Source organism: Nerophis lumbriciformis, linkage group LG39, assembly GCF_033978685.3.
Source record: "Nerophis lumbriciformis linkage group LG39, RoL_Nlum_v2.1, whole genome shotgun sequence".
NCBI classification, from domain to species: Eukaryota; Metazoa; Chordata; class Actinopteri; order Syngnathiformes; family Syngnathidae; genus Nerophis; species Nerophis lumbriciformis.
The window spans coordinates 2,986,962-3,009,602 of NC_084586.2; the positions used below are offsets into that span (position 1 = coordinate 2,986,962).

The following is a 22,641-nucleotide window of genomic DNA, read 5'->3' on the forward strand; positions in this document are numbered from 1 at the left end:
TTTTCGTCCTGGTCGTGGAACTGTGGACCAGCTCTATACTCTCGGCAGGGTCCTTGAGGGTGCATGGGAGTTTGCCCAACCAGTCTACATGTGCTTTGTGGACTTGGAGAAGGCATTCGACCGTGTCCCTCAGGAAGTCCTGTGGGGAGTGCTCAGAGAGTATGGGGTTTCGGACTGTCTGATTGTGGCGGTCCGCTCCCTGTATGATCAGTGTCAGAGCTTGGTTCGCATTGCCGGCAGTAAGTCGGACGCGTTTCCGGTGAGGGTTGGACTCCGCCAAGGCTGCCCTTTGTCACCGATTCTGTTCATAACTTTTATGGACAGAATTTCTAGGCGCAGTCAAGGCGTTGAGGGGATCCGGTTTGGTGGCTGCAGGATTAGGTCTCTGCTTTTTGCAGATGATTTGGTCCTGATGGCTTCATCTGGCCAGGATCTTCAGCTCTCACTGGATCGGTTCGCAGCTGAGTGTGAAGCGACTGGGATGAGAATCAGCACCTCCAAGTCCGAGTCCATGGTTCTCGCCCGGAAAAGGGTGGAGTGCCATCTCCGGGTTGGGGAGGAGATCTTGCCCCAAGTGGAGGAGTTCAAGTACCTCGGAGTCTTGTTCACGAGTGAGGGAAGAGTGGATCGTGAGATCGACAGGCGGATCGGTGCGGCGTCTTCAGTAATGCGGACGCTGTATCGATCCGTTGTGGTGAAGAAGGAGCTGAGCCGGAAGGCAAAGCTCTCAATTTACCGGTCGATCTACGTTCCCATCCTCGCCTATGGTCATGAGCTTTGGGTTATGACCGAAAGGACAAGATCACGGGTACAAGCGGCCGAAATGAGTTTCCTCCGCCGGGTGGCGGGGCTCTCCCTTAGAGATAGGGTGAGAAGCTCTGTCATCCGGGGGGAGCTCAAAGTAAAGCCGCTGCTCCTCCACATCGAGAGGAGCCAGATGAGGTGGTTCGGGCATCTGGTCAGGATGCCACCCGAGCGCCTCCCTAAGGAGGTGTTTAGGGCATGTCCGACCGGTAGGAGGCCACGAGGAAGACCCAGGACACGTTGGGAAGACTATGTCTCCCGGCTGGCCTGGGAACGCCTCGGGATCCCCCGGGAGGAGCTGGACGAAGTGGCTGGGGAGAGGGAAGTCTGGGCTTCCCTGCTTAGGCTGCTGCCCCCGCGACCAGACCTCGGATAAGCGGAAGAAGATGGATGGATGGATGGACACACACACACACACACACCCACACCCACACCCACACCCACACACACACACACACACACACACACACACACAGTACAGGCCAAAGGTTTGGACACACCTTCTCATTCACAACACAACTGATGGTCTCAACCCCATTGATAAAGCAAGAAATTCCACTAATCAACACCTTCAAACTGAAAACCATTTCAGGTGACTACCTCTTTTAGCTCATCGAGGGAATGCCAAGAGTGCGCAAAGACGTAATCAGAGCAAAGGGGGGCTATTTTGACGAAACTAGAATATAAAACATGTTTTCAGTTATTTCACCTTTTTTTGTTAAGTACATAACTCCACATGTGTTCATTCTTAGTTTTGATGCCTTCAGGGACAATCTACAATGTAAATAGTCATGAAAATAAAGAAAACGCATTGAATGAGAAGGTGGGTCCAAAATTTGGGCCTGTACACTTATACATACGCGCGTGCGCACACACACACACACACACACGCACACGCACACGCACACGCACACACGCACACACGCACGCACACACGCACGCACGCACACACACGCACACACACACACATGTATATACTGTACACACATACATATATACACACATATATATATATATATATATATATATATATATATATATATATATATACATACATACATACACACATACATATATACACATATAAATATACATAACTACACCTATATATACATATAAATATGTTATACTACATATGTTTCCCGAATAAACTGAAAAAAATTTAAGTGCAAATGAAAATACACCTTCACCACTTTCGTCATAATTTTTGCGCTTAAGAAACTTCTCTCTGACTTGAGCTCCAGACTTCTTCTGTTTGATAATGTCCTCACTGCCACAAGTGGTGGAAAAGTGTACTACAACTGAGTACCACTGCGGCCAATACGGGCCACAACACATCATTTCTGGCTGCCCTCCAGGGGGTGCTATGGTTAATAAACACTATTAAAAGATTAAAAATGTATTTTTTTCATGGAAATTGATGCATTTTAAAGCTTCACTGTTACGGACTAAAAAAACTATGTTAATAAAATTATTCTTTGTTGTAGGTACTATCTTTCGTTGTTTTTTTCTTTAAAGGGGAACACTATCACAATTTCAGAATGGTTAAAACCATTAAAAATCAGTTCCCAGTGGCTTATCATATTTTTTTTCAAAATTTTACCCATGACGCAAGATCCCTAAAAAAAGCTTCAAAGTGCCTGATTTTAACCACCCGTCCATTTTCTTGTGACGTCACATAGTGAAGCCAACACAAACAAACATGGCGGAAAGAACAGCAAGCTATAGCGACATTAGCTCGGATTCAGACTCGGATTTCAGCGGCTTAAGCGATTCAACAGATTACGCATGTATTGAAACGGATGGTTGTAGTGTGGAGGCAGGTAGCGAAAACGAAATTGAAGAAGAAACTGAAGCTATTGAGCCATATCGGTTTGAACCGTATGCAAGCGAAACCGACGAAAACGACACGACAGCCAGCGACACGGGAGAAAGCGAGGACGAATTCGGCGATCGCCTTCTAACCAACGATTGGTATGTGTTTGTTTGGCATTAAAGGAAACTAACAACTATGAACTAGGTTTACAGCATATGAAATACATTTGGCAAAAACATGCACTTTGAGAGTGCAGACAGCCCAATTTTCATCAATTAATATATTCTGTAGACATACCCTCATCCGCTCTCTTTTCCTGAAAGCTGATCTGTCCAGTTTTTGAGTTGATGTCAGCAGGCCAGGGAAGCTAGGGTCGATAGGGGGTTTAGCTCGCTCGTCTGCGGGAACAAACTGCCGCCATTGCTTGCCGTGCTACCGAGGTCCTTTGTCCCTGAATTGCTCACACACTCCGGCAGATTCAATGGGGGTCTGGCGGCAGATTTCTTTGACTTTATCGTTGGAAATGCATCTGCTTTGAGTGTCGCAGGATATCCACACATTCTTGCCATCTCTGTCGTAGCATAGCTTTCGTTGGTAAAGTGTGCGGAACAAATTTCTTGCCACTTTCGTGTCTTTGGGCCACTGGTGCAACTTGAATCCGTCCCTGTTCGTGTTGTTACACCCTCCGACAACACACCGACGAGGCATGATGTCTCAAAGGTACGAAAAACAGTCGAATAAACGGAAAATAACAGAGCTGATTTGACTCAGTGTTTGAGAAAATGGCGGATTGCTTCCCGATGTGACGCCACGTTGTGACGTCATCGCTCCGAGAGCGAATATTAGAAAGGCGTTTAATCCGCCAAAATTCACCCATTTAGAGTTCGGAAATCGGTTAAAAAAATATATGGTCTTTTTTCTGCAACATCAAGGTATATATTGACGCTTACGTAGGTCTGGTGATAATGTTCCCCTTTAATAAGGATACAACGTTCTGCAGAGGTGTACTTATAACAATTTTATAGACCAATTATAGTATTTATAGTTGCGACACAAGTAGTGGGGTATGAAAAACGCCTGCTGGCTGCCATCCACAAAGTGCACGTCACATGTTTACCCAAGCAAACCGCTAATTAAAGCACCGGGGGAAGGAGGGGGGGGGGGGGTGCAGAGGTCAATTGGAGAGGAGGAATAAAAAGGTCGTCAAGTGAAATAAATCTCATCACTGGGGACAACAAAGCTCTCATTACTGACAAAAAGGAGCCTGAGGGGATTGACGGCGAACAATGCAACGCTCCTGCGTGACCACGTGATCATCCTTTCACAGGAGGACTAGAAGCGTGACCGGGAGGCGCGCGCGACACAATTCAGCCCGGCGCGTTAGCATAAATCAATCGCGGAGCGTTATTCAACAGCCGTGGCGGACCAAGGACTTCCTCTGAAGTCAGGTCATGCGTCAATTAGGCGCCATGACAGTATTGATTAGTATTGATTGGCAGGGTGCACCTCAAGGATGTACAATTACTTCGACATAACAACTTCATAACAACTTGTGTTAGGAATATGGCGGCAAATCTCCATCACCATTTACAACCATATTGCATTTTTGATGTAAACAATAACAAACTTCCATAAACCAGGTTACAAAGGCTCCTATTTGACATCTGATTACCGTATTTTCCGCACTATAAGGCGCACCGGATTATTAGCCGCACCTTCAATGAATGGCATATTTCATAACTTTGTCCACCAATAAGCCGCCCCGGACTATAAGCCGCGCCTACGCTGCGCTAAAGGGAATGTCAAAAAAACAGTCAGATAGGTCAGTCAAACTTTAATAATATATTAAAAACCAGCGTTCTAACAACTCTGTTCACTCCCAAAATGTACGCAAATGTGCAATCACAAACATAGTAAAATTCAAAATAGTGCAGAGCAATAGCAACATAATGTTGCTCGAACGTTAATGTCACAACACACAAAATAAACATAGCGCTCACTTTCTGAAGTTATTCTTCATTCGTAAATCCTTCGTCTTCGGTGTCCGAAGTGAAAAGTTGGGCAAATTTACGATCCACTGGCAGATGTTGGCGTCGTCTGGCGCTGCCTCCTCGTCTTAGTGAAGGTGTGTTCGCCTTCTGTCATCCATTGTTCCCACGCAGTTAGCAGTCTAGCTTCGAATGCCCTGTTGACACCAATATCTAGCGGCTGGAGGTCTTTTGTCAATCCACCCGGAATGACGGCGAGTATTGAATTAAGCGCGTAAGCGTGTCTCTCAATGTGATGTTATGAGCTAGCAAATATAACAACTACACTACCCAGCATGCAACGATAGTTACGAGCATGCGCGGTAGCCCTGAGAAGCGTTGTTGTATGCTGGCAGTTAGAATGTGGTTATGAGCACGCTGTGAGTAAACGTTGAGAACTCAGTTAACACGCCTCGTCTGCATTATTTATAATTAGACAGACAACACACTTAATAGGAGCCATTTTGGGGTCTTTACATAAACACACAAATGGAAATGAAACGTCACATATCCCAGCATGCACCGCGCGCTTCTTCTACGGGGAAAAAAGATGGCGGCTGTTTACCGTAGTTGCGAGACCTAAACTTTATGAAAATGAATCTTAATATTTATCCATATATAAAGCGCACCGGGTTATAAGGCGCACTGTCAGCTTTTGAGAAAATTTGTGGTTTTTAGGTGCGCCTTATAGTGCGGAAAATACGGTACTTTATGTTGTTTATAGCAGTGGTCCCCAACCTTTTTTGCACCACGGACCGGTTTAATGTAGGCATTATTTTCAGGGACCTGATCTTACAAAAACTGTAAGATCATCACTGTGTGAGAACATTTTAACAAGAAATGGGCAACAAATTATGTTAGTATCTGCTTTTAAATATTTACGATTTTTAATTGATGACCACTTGAGTTTTAAGGAGCACATTCAGTATGTTGTAAAAAAACTGGAACTTTTACTGGGATTTTATTATAGAAACAAGTCTTGCTTTTCTTTTACTGTGAAACAGAAATTGGTGGAAACAACCTTTTTACCTGTTATTGACTATGGAGATGTGTTGTACATGAATGCTACTGCTGGTTGTCTCCACAAGCTGGATAGTGTGTACCACGGGGCACTAGGATTCATCATCAACTGCGCTCCCCTTACTCACCATTTGGTATTATATTCAATGGTTAACTGGACATCTTTATGTGCTCGACGCCTCAATCATTGGTATGTTTTCATTTACAAAACCATTCTGGGTATCACTCCATCTTATCTGTCTTGTCTTTTAACAAAGAAACAAGGAAGTCACAATCTTCGTTCAATGAATGTTCTGCAATTTGTCGTCCCCTAAGTAAGAACTGAACTGGGCAAGAAAGCATTTAGGTTTTCAGCACCGAAGGCTTGGAATAACCTACAATCGAACATTAAACTTCAAACCCTAGTTACGTTGAATGAGTTTAAAGCTTCTGTGAAAGGATTGCAGTCTACCTTGTCTGTATGCACATGTGACATGTGAGCAAGTTTTAATGTTGTAAATGTGATGTTTTATGTATTTGTTTACTGTTTTTAATGTAACCTTGCTGCTGCCCTCTTGGCCAGGTCTCCCTTGGAAAAGAGATCTTTGATCTCAATGGGATTTTACCTGGTTAAATAAAGGCTAATAAAAATAAAGGGACCGGCTTTCCACTTGTGCCCGATAAATACAGCAAAAATAAGTGCATGAAAAATACAACTCACTATAACGCTGAATTAGTGGGAGCTTGTTTCTTTGGGATGAGATGCAGATGGAAATCAGCCTTTGGCTACAATCTGTCACACGTATATTTTATATGTTCATTAATGTGCATTGTCCATCCATCCATCCATCTTCTTCCGCTTATCCGAGGTCGGGTCGCGGGGGCAGCAGCCTAAGCAGGGAAGCCCAGACTTCCCTCTCCCCAGCCACTTCGTCCAGCTCCTCCCGGTGGATCCCGAGGCGTTCCCAGGCCAGCCGGGAGACATAGTCTTCCCAACGTGTCCTGGGTCTTCCCCGTGGCCTCCTACCGGTCGGACGTACCCGAAACACCTCCCGAGGGAGGCGTTCGGGTGGCATCCTGACCAGATGCCCGAACCACCTCATCTGGCTCCTCTCGATATGGAGGAGCAGCGGCTTTACTTTGAGCTCCCCCCGGATGGCAGAGCTTCTCACCCTATCTCTAAGGGAGAGCCCCGCCACCCGGCGGAGGAAACTCATTTCGGCCGCTTGTACCCGTGATCTTGTCCTTTCGGTCATGACCCAAAGCTCATGACCATAGGTGAGGATGGGAACGTAGATCGACCGGTAAATCGAGAGCTTTGCCTTCTGGCTCAGCTCCTTCTTTACCACAACGGATCGATACAGCGTCCGCATTACTGAAGATGCCGCACCGATCCGCCTGTCGATCTCACGATCCACTCTTCCCTCACTCGTGAACAAGACTCCGATACAATGTGCATTGTATCATGTCACAAAGTTGTAAAAAATATAACAAATGGAAAATTCCAATGAGTACCGTATTTTCCGCACTATAAGGCGCACCGGATTATAAGGCGCACCTTCAATGAATGGCATATTTCAAAACTTTGTTCATATATAAGGCGCACCGGATTATATGGCGCACCTACGTCAACAAAACAGTCAGATAGGTCAGTCAAACTTTATTAATAGATAACAAACCAGCGTTCTGACAACTCTGTTCACTCCCAAAATGAATAAACAGCTGATTTACTCGTGTTACGTAAATCAAACGTTAGTGCAATCACAATGTAGTAACACTCGAAATAGTGCAGAGCAATAACAATATATCAATAACTCAACGTTGCTCAAACGTTAATGTCACACAACGCAACACACAAAATAAACATGTAAAGCTCACTTTATAAAGTTATTCCTCATTCATGAATCTCTCGAATTCTTCTTCTTCAGTGTCCGAATTAAACAGTTGAGCGAATTTTGGGGTCTTTACCTAAACACACAAATGGAAATGAAACGTCACATATCCCAGCATGCACCGCGCGCTTCTTCTTCTACCGGGAAAAAAGATGGCGGCTGTTTACCGTAGTTGCAAGACCTAAACTTTATGAAAATGAATATGAATATTAATCCATATATAAGGCGCACCGGATTATAAGGTGCACTGTCGGCTTTTGAGAAAATTTGTGGTTTTTAGGTGCGCCTTATAGTGCGGAAAATACGGTAGTTTTATTGTACATCTATAAACAAGCTTATTGGTGTGTCTCGTGGGACAGGCGGAAGTTAAAGTCGGAGAAAATGTGGTCATTTATAAATTATTTAATGTTTCTCTGCGGCCCGGTAGCAAATGTGTCACGGACCGGTACCGGTACCGGTCCCTGGACCGTTGGTTGGGGACCACTGGTTTATGGCTACACTTCTGTTAAAAATAATAAACACTTATTCTACTTTCAATATTTAACATTAGTTTTGGGCGATACTACAAATTTGGGTATGGATCCGATACCAAGTAGTTGCACGTGCAGTATCGGACATGCTAATGCCATTGAATGATTTCAGTTTTTAATCACAATTATAATCCGGCAAAAACACAGGATGGCCATGTAACAATATTAATTAAATGTTGAAATTATTTGCTACAAAGTGATTGTTTAGCAAAATAAAGTAAAAAGTGCAAAACTACAACTACTACTAAGAACTTATTTCCTAATTTTGTGACAGTGAAAAATATCGTCCATGTACTGATACTAGAGATGTCCACCTATAAGTGCTTTAAAATGTAATATCGGAAATTATCGGTATCGGTTTCAAAAAGTAAAATGCATGACTTTTTAAAACGCCGCTGTACGGAGTGGTACACGGACGTAGGGAGAAGTACAGAGCGCCAATAAACCTTAAAGGCACTGCCTTTGCGTGCCGGCCCAATCACATAATATCTACGGCTTTTTTACACACACAAGTGAATGCAAGCATACTTGGTCAACAGCCATACAGGTCACACTGAGGGTGGCCGTATAAACAACTTTAACACTGTTACAAATATGCGCCACACTGTGAACCCACACCAAACAAGAATGACAAACACATTTCGAGAGAACATCCGCACAGTGACACAACATAAACACAACAGAACAAATACCCAGAACCCCTTGCAGCACTAACTCTTCCGGGACGCTACAATATACACCCCCCCTACCCTTTAAACCCCCCTTGTTGGCATTTTTTTCCATAACTTGAGTTGATTTATTTTGGAAAACCTTGTTCAAATCAAATCAAATCAAATCAACTTTATTTATAAAGCACATTTAAAATTTACCACAGGGGTAGCCAAAGTGCTGTACAATGAACAGGTTAAAAGATAAAACGAGTACCGAGCAAACACAACACAACACAAACAGAACACGATAAAAAATAAATAATTAAAATAGAATTAATAAAAACATTGTTACATTGTTTAATGCATCCAGCGGGGCATCACAACAAAATTAGGCATAATAATGTGTTAATTCCACGACTGTATACATCAGTATCGGTTGATATCGGAATCGGTAATTAAGAGTTGGACAATATCGGCAAAAAAGCCATTATCGGACATCTCTAACTGATACCATACTTGTTATCGTTACTGTGGGTATTTGTATCAATCCGCCCACCCTTGTTTACGTTCAAGCTCTCTAGCTTAGCAGTTAGCATGGCTTCTTCGCTGAATTTCCCCCAGGGATCAATAAAGTACTTTCTATTCTATTCTTGAATCCCCCCTATGGTGTGTAGTGCAGCATGTTTAGCTATTCCTCATCCTCTGGACTGTGGAGGGATGTTAGCCGCCGGCTCGCTAGCAAGGACGCTATGTTGTGTTGAGGATACGCTAGTTCGCTTATCGCAATATGAAAATAGTATCAAAAGCTATCAAATTGATATCATTCATATCGTCTGTATTGCGCAGCCCTAGCTTGTGTTACATTGCTCGTCATAGTCAAAGGCCGGACTGTGTTTGTTTGTATCGGGGGTGTCCAAACTTTTTCCAGCGAGGGCTGCATAAATAAAAATTGAAGAATGCAGGGTTCACATTCAATATACAGGTAAAAGCCAGTAAATTAGAATATTTTGAAAAACTTGATTTATTTCAGTAATTGCATTCAAAAGGTGTAACTTGTACATTATATTTATTCATTGCACACAGACTGATGCATTCAAATGTTTATTTCATTTAATTTTGATGATTTGAAGTGGCAACAAATGAAAATCCAAAATTCCGTGTGTCACAAAATTAGAATATTACTTAAGGCTAATACAAAAAAGGGATTTTTAGAAATGTTGGCCAACTGAAAAGTATGAAAATGAAAAATATGAGCATGTACAATACTCAATACTTGGTTGGAGCTCCTTTTGCCTCAATTACTGCGTTAATGCGGCGTGGCATGGAGTCGATGAGTTTCTGGCACTGCTCAGGTGTTATGAGAGCCCAGGTTGCTCTGATAGTGGCCTTCAACTCTTCTGCGTTTTTGGGTCTGGCATTCTGCATCTTCCTTTTCACAATACCCCACAGATTTTCTATGGGGCTAAGGTCAGGGGAGTTGGCGGGCCAAATTAGAACAGAAATACCATGGTCCGTAAACCAGGCACGGGTAGATTTTGCGCTGTGTGCAGGCGCCAAGTCCTGTTGGAACTTGAAATCTCCATCTCCATAGAGCAGGTCAGCAGCAGGAAGCATGAAGTGCTCTAAAACTTGCTGGTAGACGGCTGCGTTGACCCTGGATCTCAGGAAACAGAGTGGACCGACACCAGCAGATGACATGGCACCCCAAACCATCACTGATGGTGGAAACTTTACACTAGACTTCAGGCAACGTGGATCCTGTGCCTCTCCTGTCTTCCTCCAGACTCTGGGACCTCGATTTCCAAAGGAAATGCAAAATTTGCATGGTTGGGTGATGGTTTGGGGTGCCATGTCATCTGCTGGTGTCGGTCCACTCTGTTTCCTGAGATCCAGGGTCAACGCAGCCGTCTACCAGCAAGTTTTAGAGCACTTCATGCTTGCTGCTGCTGACCTGCTCTATGGAGATGGAGATTTCAAGTTCCAACAGGACTTGGCGCCTGCACACAGCGCAAAATCTACCCGTGCCTGGTTTACGGACCATGGTATTTCTGTTTTAAATTGGCCCGCCAACTCCCCTGACCTTAGCCCCATAGAAAATCTGTGGGGTATTGTGAAAAGGAAGATGCAGAATGCCAGACCCAAAAACGCAGAAGAGTTGAAGGCCACTATCAGAGCAACCTGGGCTCTCATAACACCTGAGCAGTGCCAGAAACTCATCGACTCCATGCCACACCGCATTAACGCAGTAATTGAGGCAAAAGGAGCTCCAACCAAGTATTGAGTATTGTACATGCTCATATTTTTCATTTTCATACTTTTCAGTTGGCCAACATTTCTAAAAATCCCTTTTTTGTATTAGCCTTAGGTAATATTCTAATTTTGTGACACACGGAATTTTGGATTTTCATTTGTTGCCACTTCAAATCATCAAAATTAAATGAAATAAACATTTGAATGCATCAGTCTGTGTGCAATGAATAAATATAATGTACAAGTTACACCTTTTGAATGCAATTACTGAAATAAATCAAGTTTTTCAAAATATTCTAATTTACTGGCTTTTACCTGTAAGCTAAAGGAACTGAAATGACCTATACCAGTGTTTTTCAACCACTGTGCCTCGGCACACTAGTGTGTCGTGAGATACAGTCTGGTGTGCCGTGGGAGATGATCTAATTTCACCTATTTGGGGTAAAAATATTTTTTGCAAACCAGTCATTATAGTCGGCAAATGATGTGTTGTTGTTGAGTGTCTGTGCTGTCCAGAGCTCGGCAGAGTAACCGTGTAATAGTCTTCCATATCAGTAGGTGGCAGCAGCTGTTAGCATGCTAACCTTTTAAGCTAATTTTCAAAGTCATTTAACTTGTTACTTTTCTAACTGTTAGCAAGCTAACGGTAGCATTCACATGCATTTTCTCCATATTACATTTTTTTTGGTGTAGGGTTCTAATCCGGAATGTGTTTATTTTGTCTCTAGAATGTGTCGTGGGTCAATAAAAAACAAACTGCGGGCCACAAATGGCCCCCAGGACAACCCTGGTTGGCTATGATATCTTGTCCAGCAGGGGGCAGCGTTCTAACCTAACAACTTTACACACAGCTGGGTGTGGATAAATAACTAGAAAGACTGACAGCTGATTCGCAGAGACCGCTTTGGAAAGCAATTAAGATGGCGGCTGAGAATTCCTTTAGGGATTTCTCACACTGACTAGAACTGATGAAATATTCATTTCATTACGGGCGGGGGCGCTCCCTGGACTCCAGCCTGTGTTGATTCCATGCCGTCTTTTTGACAGGAAGTACAATTACTGAGGGGCCTCTGGTGTAAACAGTGATTCTAAATTCATTTATTTACATGTGGCGGCCCGCCACAAGTACATTTAAGGCCCTACACTTACACTTGCGGTTTGAGCAACAGGCTCAATAAACCACATGAATCCACTCAAAAAAGTGAAAATTGAGCTAATAAAATAACCCATAAAGACGCGAGATAGCATCTGCTGACAGGTCTCTAATCGCCATCTGACGTCACGCCGTATTAATTAATTCAAGACAGGAAACACGGAGATGGATGAAAACTTTAACAATACAAGTAATATAATAGTATATTACTCTGAGGTGTGTACCTACAAAATCAGCTCAAAAGGTAAGTATGCTAACATGCTGATGTTAGCATGCTAATATTAGCGATTTAGTAACATTAATCCTCAATCCCACCAACACGTCCTCCTATGAGGAAGCAGTGCCTGAGGAATCTGTGGTGGGCTCTCCTATTTCTGGGGCTGAGGTTGCTGAGGTAGTTAAAAAGCTCCTCGGTGGCAAGGCCCCGGGGGTGGATGAGATCCGCCCGGAGTTCCTTAAGGCTCTGGATGCTGTAGGGCTGTCTTGGTTGACAAGACTCTGCAGCATCGCGTGGACATCGGGGGCAGTACCTCTGGATTGGCAGACCGGGGTGGTGGTTCCTCTCTTTAAAAAGGGGAACCGGAGGGTGTGTTCTAACTATCGTGGGATCACACTCCTCAGCCTTCCCGGTAAGGTCTATTCAGGTGTACTGGAGAGGAGGCTACGCCGGATAGTCGAACCTCGGATTCAGGAGGAACAGTGTGGTTTTCGTCCTGGTCGTGGAACTGTGGACCAGCTCTATACTCTCGGCAGGGTCCTTGAGGGTGCATGGGAGTTTGCCCAACCAGTCTACATGTGCTTTGTGGACTTGGAGAAGGCATTCGACCGTGTCCCTCGGGAAGTCCTGTGGGGAGTGCTCAGAGAGTATGGGGTTTCGGACTGTCTGATTGTGGCGGTCCGCTCCCTGTATGATCAGTGTCAGAGCTTGGTTCGCATTGCCGGCAGTAAGTCGGACACGTTTCCGGTGAGGGTTGGACTCCGCCAAGGCTGCCCTTTGTCACCGATTCTGTTCATAACTTTTATGGACAGAATTTCTAGGCGCAGTCAAGGCGTTGAGGGGATCCGGTTTGGTGGCTGCAGGATTAGGTCTCTGCTTTTTGCAGATGATTTGGTCCTGATGGCTTCATCTGGCCAGGATCTTCAGCTCTCACTGGATCGGTTCGCAGCTGAGTGTGAAGCGACTGGGATGAGAATCAGCACCTCCAAGTCCGAGTCCATGGTTCTCGCCCGGAAAAGGGTGGAGTGCCATCTCCGGGTTGGGGAGGAGATCTTGCCCCAAGTGGAGGAGTTCAAGTACCTCGGAGTCTTGTTCACGAGTGAGGGAAGAGTGGATCGTGAGATCGACAGGCGGATCGGTGCGGCGTCTTCAGTAATGCGGACGCTGTATCGATCCGTTGTGGTGAAGAAGGAGCTGAGCCGGAAGGCAAAGCTCTCAATTTACCGGTCGATCTACGTTCCCATCCTCACCTATGGTCATGAGCTTTGGGTTATGACCGAAAGGACAAGATCACGGGTACAAGCGGCCGAAATGAGTTTCCTCCGCCGGGTGGCAGGGCTCTCCCTTAAAGATAGGGTGAGAAGCTCTGTCATCCGGGGGGAGCTCAAAGTAAAGCCGCTGCTCCTCCGCATCGAGAGGAGCCAGATGAGGTGGTTCGGGCATCTGGTCAGGATGCCACCCGAGCGCCTCCCTAAGGAGGTGTTTAGGGCATGTCCGACCGGTAGGAGGCCACGAGGAAGACCCAGGACACGTTGGGAAGACTGTGTCTCCCGGCTGGCCTGGGAACGCCTCGGGATCCCCCGGGAGGAGCTGGACGAAGTGGCTGGGGAGAGGGAAGTCTGGGCTTCCCTGCTTAGGCTGCTGCCCCCGCGACCCGACCTCGGATAAGCGGAAGAAGATGGATGGATGGATGGTAACATTAACAATATATGTAATATGATGGTGTATGACTCTAAGGTGTGGACCTACAAAATCAGCTCAAAGGGTTAGCACGCTAACATCATCATGTTAGCATGTTAACAGGTACCATGCTATTACCGTATTTTTCGGAGTATAAGTCGCACCGGCCGAAAATGCATAATAAAGAAGGAAAAAAACACATATAAGTCGCACTGGAGTATAAGTCGCATTTTTGGGGGAAATTGATTTGATAAAACTCAACACCAAGAATAGACATTTGAAAGGCAATTTAAAATAAATAAAGAATAGTGAACAACAGGCTGAATAAGTGTACGTTATATGAGGCATAAATAACCAACTGGTATGTTAACGTAACATATTATGGTAAGAGTCATTCAAATAACTATAACATATAGAACATGCTATACGTTTACCAAACAATCTGTCACTCCTAATCGCTAAATCCCATGAAATCTTATACGTCGAGTCTCTTACGTGAATGAGCTAAATAATATTATTTGATATTTTACGGTAATGTGTTAATAATTTCACACATAAGTCGCTGCTGAGTATAAGTCGCACCCTGGCCAAATTATGAAAAAAACTGCGACTTATAGTCCGAAAAATACGGTATTAGCAATTTAGTAACATTAACAATATGTGAGTACATGACTCTGAGGGGTATACCTACAAAATCAGCTCAAAAGGTTAGCATGCTCACATGCTAATATTAGCAATTTAGTAACATTAACAATATATTTAACATAATAGTATATGACTCTGAGGGGTATGCCTACAAGATCAGCTCAAAAGGTTAGTATGCTCACAGGTACCATGCTATTATTAGTCATTTAGTAACATCACTAATACATGTAATATAATAGTATATGACTGAGGTGTGTACCTACAAAATCAGCTCAAAAGTTTTGTATGCTCACATACTGATGTTAGCATGCTAATATTAGCAATTTAGTAACATTAACAATATGTAATATGATGGTGTATAACTCTTAGGTGCGTACCAACAAAATCAGCTCAAAGGGTGAGCATGCTAACATACTGATGTTAGCATGCTAACAGGTAGTATGCTAATATTAGCAATTTAGTAACATTAACAATATGTAATATGATGGTGTATACCAACAAAATCAGCTCAAAGGGTTAGCATGCTAACATGCTGATGTTAGCATGCTAACAGGTAGCATGCTAACATTAGCAATTTAGAAACACTACCAATATATGTAATATACTAGTATATGACTGAGGTGTCCATCTATCCATCCATCCATCTTCTTCCGCTTATCCGAGGTCGGGTCGCGGGGGCAGCAGCCTAAGCAGGGAAGCCCAGACTTTCCTCTCTCCAGCCACTTCGTCCAGCTCCTCCCGGGGGATCCCGAGGCGTTCCCAGGCCAGCCGGGAGACATAGTCTTCCCAACGTGTCCTGGGTCTTCCCCGTGGCCTCCTACCGGTCGGACGTGCCCGAAACACCTCCCGAGGGAGGCGTTCGGGTGGCATCCTGACCAGATGCCCGAACCACCTCATCTGGCTCCTCTCGATATGGAGGAGCAGCGGCTTTACTTTGAGCTCCCCCCGGATGACAGAGCTTCTCACCCTATCTCGAAGGGAGAGCCCCGCCACCCGGCGGAGGAAACTCATTTCGGCCGCTTGTACCCGTGATCTTGTCCTTTCGGTCATGACCCAAAGCTCATGACCATAGGTGAGGATGGGAACGTAGATCGACCGGTAAATCGAGAGCTTTGCCTTCTGGCTCAGCTCCTTCTTCACCACAACGGATCGATACAGCGTCCGCATTACTGAAGACGCCGCACCGATCCGCCTGTCGATCTCACGATCCACTCTTCCCTCACTCGTGAACAAGACTCCGAGGTACTTGAACTCCTCCACCTGGGGCAAGATCTCCTCCCCAACCCGGAGATGGCACTCCACCCTTTTCCGGGCGAGAACCATGGACTCGGATTTGGAGGTGCTGATTCCCATCCCAGTCGCTTCACACTCGGCTGCGAACCGATCCAGTGAGAGCTGAAGATCTTGGCCAGATGAAGCCATCAGGACCACATCATCTGCAAAAAGCAGAGACCTAATCCTGCAGCCACCAAACCAGATACCCTCAACGCCCTGACTGCGCCTAAAAATTCTGTCCATAAAAGTTATGAACAGAATCGGTGACAAAGGGCAGCCCTGGCGGAGTCCAACTCTCACTGGAAACGTGTCCGACTTACTGCCGGCAATGCGGACCAAGCTCTGACATCGATTATACAGGGAGCGAACCGCCACAATAAGACAGTCCGTTCCCCATACTCTCTGAGCACTCCCCACAGGACTTCCCGGGGTACACGGTCGAATGCCTTCTCCAAGTCCACAAAGCACATGTAGACTGGTTGGGCAAACTCCCATGCACCCTCAAGGACCCTGCCGAGAGTATAGAGCTGGTCCACAGTTCCACGACCAGGACGAAAACCACACTGTTCCTCCTGAATCCAAGGTTCGACTATCCGGCGTAGCCTCCTCTCCAGTACACCTGAATAGACCTTACCGGGAAGGCTGAGGAGTGTGATCCCACGATAGTGGGAACACACCCTCCGGTTCCCCTTTTTAAAGAGAGGAACCACCACCCCGGTCTGCCAATCCAGAGGTACCGCCCCCGATGTCCACGCGATGTTGCAGAGTCTTGTCAACCAAGACAGCCCCACAACATCCAGAGCCTTAAGGAACTCCGGGCGGATCTCATCCACCCCCGGGGCCTTGCCGCCGAGGAGCTTTTTAACTACCTCGGCAACCTCAGCCCCAGAAATAGGAGAGCCCACCACAGATTCCCCAGGCCCTGCTTCCTCATAGGAAGACGTGCTGGTGGGATTGAGGAGGTCTTCGAAGTATGACTGAGGTGTGTACCTACCAAATCAGCTCAAAAGGTTAGTATATTCACATGCTGTTAGCATGATAACAGGTAGCATGTTAATATTAGAAATTGATTAACATTAGTAAGAAGAGTCTCACCTTCTGGAGGAAGAGGACGATTCTTTGAAGCATTTCGGTGCGCTGCTCCTCAAGGCTGAAGAGTGTGCGCGGAGTGCGGACAAAGACTTTGGTATTGCCGTAGGCCACGTCGTGGTCAAAGCCGCAACCTTGCAGGAGCTTCTTGACGGCGTCCTTGTCTGAGGGCAGGTCGTGGTTTGGCCAGGTGAACTCGGAAATCATCTTGTACCTGTGGGAAAAGAAATGTCACAAACACTTTTTCTTTTTCTTTAGAAAACTGTACCAGGAATTGTGACTAATATAAAAAAAAAAGTCTCCATACACAACAGTTGTGTTTTTATTAGGACTATCAGTTAACGCATTACAATTATTCTTACAAAATGATCGCATTAATCATGCACAAATGTAAAATATTTGCAGTTCAATTTTAAATCTTTGTAAAATTCTGACAAACCAAAAATATTGGGGTCTTATACCTAAATTATGCAATAATTAAGTGTTATTAATTTGATTTAAGAAACTAATCGTTTGACAGCGCCAAAACAAATCAAACTAAATCAAACATTATTAAAATGAAATGAATAATCAATTAGATATATTCTTAGCTATTACACTAATTTACTTTGTCAGAGCTAAGATAATACTGTTTTGTTCAGCTAGCTTAGCATATTTTAAGCTACATTGGATTTCTTTTAGCACCTTTAAATTAACAAAACGTATAATTTTTAAAGTTATGTTTTTGCCAGGGTTTGTTTGTCATTTAGTTAGCTGGTTAGCTAGTAAGCTAACCAGCTAAGATATTTATGTTCCGTTGAGCTAGCTTAGCATATTTTAAGCTATTGCTTTTAGCATCTTAAATGTACAAAATATATCAAATTGGGCCCGCATCCTTCAATTTTTAGGTCACATTTTCGCCTGGGTTTGTCTGTCTGCTAGTTAGTTAGTTAATGAGTTAGCAACACAACTCTAAATTGTATGGGCGGTTATTTACTTTGTTAGTTAGCAACATAACTCAAAAAGTTATCGGCGGATTTTGATGAAACAATCAGGAAATGTCAGAAATTTAACAACATACAATGTGCAAAATGTATCATAGTGGGTTGCATCCTTCAATTTTTAGGTAGTGTTTCCGCTCGGGTTATTTGTCAGTTAGTTAGTTAGTTACTTGGATACCAACAAAATTAAAGTTATGGGCGGATTTTGATATAACATTTAGGAAATGTCAGAAATTGAATAAGAAACAAGGTCAAGCATAATAGCTATTGCACTACTTTGCTTTGCCAGAGCTAAGATATTTCTATTTTTTCAGCTAGCTTAGCATATTTTAAGCTACATTGGATAGCATCTATAATGTACAAAATACATCAAAGCCCTTAAATTTTCAGGTTATGTTTTTGCCGTGGTTTGTTTGTCTGCTAGTTAGTTAATGAGTTAGGTAGCTAGTTAGTTGGTTAATTAGTTAGTTAGCTAATGAGTTAGCAAAACAACTCAGAATGTTATGGGCGGTTAGTTACTTGGTTAGTTAGTTATTTAGCAACATAACACAACAAACAATGTTCAAAATGTATCAAAGTGGGTTGCATCCTTCAATTTTTAGGTTGGGTTTCCGCTGGGGGTTATTTGCCAATTAGTTAGTTAGCCTCTTTGGTGTACAAAGTGTATCAAAGCGACCAAGGATCCTTACATTTTTAGGTTATGTTTTCACTGGTGTTTGTCAGTTAGTTAGCTAGTTGGCCAGTTAGCTTTGTCAGAGGAAATATATTTATGTTTTGTTTGGCTTGCTTAGCATATTTTAAGCTACATTGGATAGCATCTTCAATGTACAAAATATATCAAAGTGGGCCAGCACCCTTCAATTTTTAGGTTGTGTTTTCACCGGGGTTTGTTTATCTGCTTGTTAGTTAATGAGTTAGGTAGCTACTTAGTTGGTTAGTTAGTTGGCTAATAGTTAGCAAAACAACAACATTTTATGAGCGGTTACCGGTATTTACTTTTTAAGTTAGTTAGCAACACAATTCAAACAGTTATTGACAGATTTTGATGAAACGGTCAGGAAATGTCAAAAAATTTTACAACATACAATGTGCAAAATGTATCAAAGTGGGTTGCATCCTTCAATTTTTAGGTTGTGTTTCCGCTGGAGGTTATTTGTCAATTAGTTAGTTAGATACCAACAAAATTAAAGTTATGGGCGGATTTTGATGTAACGATCAGGAAATGTCAGAAATTGAATACAAAACAAGGTCAAGCATAATAGCTATTGCACTAATTTGCTTTGTCAGAGCTAAGATATTTCTTTTTTTTTTTAGCTTACTTAGCATAGTTTAAGCTACATTGGATTGCTTTTAGCATCTTTGATGTAGAAAGTGTATAAACACGAGCCAGCACCCTTCAATTTTTAAGTTATGTTTTCACTGGTGTATGTCAGTTAGTTAGCTCGTTGGCCAGTTAGCTTTGTCAGAGTAAAGATATTTATGTTTAGTTTGGCTTGCTTAGCATATTGGCTAGCATCTTCAATGTACAAAATACATCAAAGTGGGCCAGCACCCTTCAGAGTTTAGGTTATGTTTTCGCTGGGGTTTGTTTGTCTGCGTGCTAGTTGGTTAGTTAATTAGTTAGGTGGCTAGTTAGTTGGGTAATCAGTTAGCAACCCAACTCAAAATTGTATGGGTGGTTAGTTAGTTAGTTGGTTGGTTAGTTAGCAACATAACTCAAAAAGTTATGTGCAGATTTTGATGAAATGTTCAGGAAAGGTCAGAAAATGAATAACAAAGAATGTATAAAATGTATCAAAGTGGGTTACATCCTTCAATTTTTAGGTTGTGTTTCCGCTGGGGGTTATTTGTCAATTAGTTAGTTAGATACCAACAAAATTAAAGTCATGGGCTGATTTTGATGTAAAGGTCAGGAAATGTCAGAAATTGAATAAAAAAACAAGGTCAAGCCTAATAGCTACTGCAATTTGCTTTGTCAGAGCTAAAATATTTCCATTTTTTCACCTAGCTTAGCATATTTTAAGCTACATGGGATGGCTTTTAGCATCTTTGGTGTACAAAGGGTACCAAAGCAAGCCAGCATCCTTCAATTTTTAGGTTACGTTTTCGCTGGCGTCTGTCAGTTAGTTAGCTAGTTGGCCATTTAGCTCTGTCAGAGTGAATATATTTATGTTTTGTTTGGCTTGCTTAGCATATTTTAAGCTACATTGGATGGCATCTTCAATGTAGAAAATATATCAAAGTGGGCCAGCACCCTTCAATTTTTAGGTTATAGTTTCGCTGGGGTTTGTTTGTCTGCTAGTTAGTTTGTTAGTTAATTACTGAGTTAGGTAATCGGTTAGCAACACAACTCAAAATGTTATGGGCGGTTAGTTAATTAGTTAGCAACATAACTCAAAAGGTTATGTGCAGGTTTTGATTAAATGTTCAGGAAAGGTCAGAAAATTAATAATGTGCAAACCGTATCAAAATTATCCTTTGATTTTTAAGTTGTGTTTCCGCTGGGGGTTATTTGTCAATTAGTTAGTTAGTTACTTAGATACCAACAAAATTAAAGTTATGGGCGGATTTTGATGTAATGATCAGGAAATGTCAGAAATTGAATAAGAAACCAGGTCAAGTCTAATAGCTCTTGTACTAATTTGCTTTGTCAGAGCTAAGATATTTCTATTTTTTCACCTAGATTAGCATATTTTAAGCTACATTGGCGACTTGTCCAGGGTGTACCCCGCCTTCCGCCCGATCCAGCGCCCCGGCGACCCCGAAGGGAATAAGCGGTAGAAAATGGATGGATGGATGGATGGATGGATGGCACCCTTCAATTTTTAGGTTATAGTTTCGCTGGTGTTTGTTTGTCTGCTTGTTAGTTAGTTTGTTAGTTAATTACATAGTTAGCTAATCAGTTAGCAACACAACTCAAAATGTTATGGGCAGTTTATTAATTAGTTAGCAACCCAACTCAAAATGTTATGGGCGGTTAGTTAATTAGTTAGCAACATAACTCAAAAAGGTTATGTGCAGGTTTTGATTAAATGTTCAGGAAAGGTCAGAAAATGAATAACAAACAATGTGCAAACTGTATCAAAGTGGGTTACATCCTTCAATTTTTAGGTTGTGTTTCCGCTGGGGGTTATTTGTCAATTAGTTAGTTAGTTACTTAGATACCAACAACATTCAAAAAGCTATAGGCGGATTTTGATGTAACGGTCAGGAAATGTCAGAAATGTAATAAGAAACAAGATCAAGCCTAAAAGCTATTGCACTAATTTGCTTTGTCGGAGCTAAGCTATTTCTATTTTTTCAGCTTGTTTAGCATATTTTAAGCTACATTGGATAGCATCTTCAATGTGCAAAATATATCAAAGTGGGCCAGCACCCTTCAATTTTTAGGTTATGTTTTCGCCGGGGTTTGTTTGTCTGCTAGTTAGTTAGTTAATTAGTTAGGTAACTAGTTAATTAGTTAGCTCATCAGTTAGCAAAACAACTCACATTCGTATGGGTGGTTAGTTATTTAGTTAGCAATATAACTCAAAAAGTTATGGGCAGATTTTGATAAAACAAACAATGTGCAAAATGTATTAAAGTGGGCCTACATCCTTAAATGTTTTAGATTGTGTTATTCGTCAATTAGTTATTTAGTTAGATATCAACAAAATTTAGTTTTTGATGTAACGGTCAGAAAATGTCAGAAATTGAATAAAAAACAAAGTTAAGCCTAATAACTATTGCACTAATTTGCTTTGCCAGAGCTAAGATATTTCTATTTTTTAGCTAGCTTAGCATGTTTTAAGCTACATTGGATCTTTAATGTACAACATGTATCAAAGTGGGCCAGCACCCTTCAATTTTTAGGTCATGTTTTTGCCGGGGTTTGTTTCTCTGACTAACCAACGAGCGAGCTATAGCTAGCTAGCTAGCTAGCTAGCTATCTAACTAACTAGCCAGCTAGTAAATTAGTCAGCAACATAACTCAAAAGGTTATGAGCGGATTTTGATGAAACATTCAGGAAATGTCCGAAACGGAACAAGAAACAAGTGATTTGATGTTGGGGCTGATCTGGATCATCATCTGGTTTCAAGACTTTCTTTAGGATTCTTTACCATTAAGAGATAAAGCCTGGCGGAGGTGTGCGCTCTGCGAGGGCTTTTTTGGTTCGACTGCCAAATTTATATGCCGATTTCAAAAGGCCACGGCCCCCTGACACCGCTTCTCAACTGTCTATGCGACGTCAAAGCTTGGTTAGCCCAGAATTTTTAATAATGAATGAGGGAAAAACTGAAATTTTAGTTTTTGGTCCGGCCCTCACTGACTTGGGACCATTGCAAAATTATGTGCGTCCCAAAGTCACCAGCCTTGGCGTCACTATAGACAGCGATTTTAAACTTGACAAACTAGTCAATGGCGTTTTATAATCGTGTTTTTATCATCTTCGTCTTTTAGCAAAGGTAAAACCGTTTTTATCTTTTAACCTTTTTGAACAAGTCGTGCATCCTTTTATTTCAAGTGGCCTGGACTACTGCAATGCACTTTATGTTGGCATTAGCCAAAAAGCTCTCTCTCGGTTGCAGTTAGTCCAGAACGCGGCAACACGACTTTTAACAGGGGCCAGGAGACCCGAGCATATAACCCCAAT

The 22,641-nt window shown here is 42.9% G+C and overlaps 1 protein-coding gene across 2 annotated transcripts in view; it reads right to left on the reverse strand.

The window, feature by feature from the left end:
- The window catches only part of myo1d (myosin 1D), a 288,636-nt gene that overhangs the window by 111,227 nt on the left and 154,768 nt on the right, over positions 1 to 22,641 (reverse strand). For both annotated transcript variants that reach the window (XM_072912674.1, XM_061931649.2), the window contains exon 16: positions 17,034 to 17,241. In XM_072912674.1, the coding sequence (XP_072768775.1) occupies positions 17,034 to 17,241 (208 nt within the window). The remainder of the gene's footprint in view (positions 1 to 17,033; positions 17,242 to 22,641) is intronic.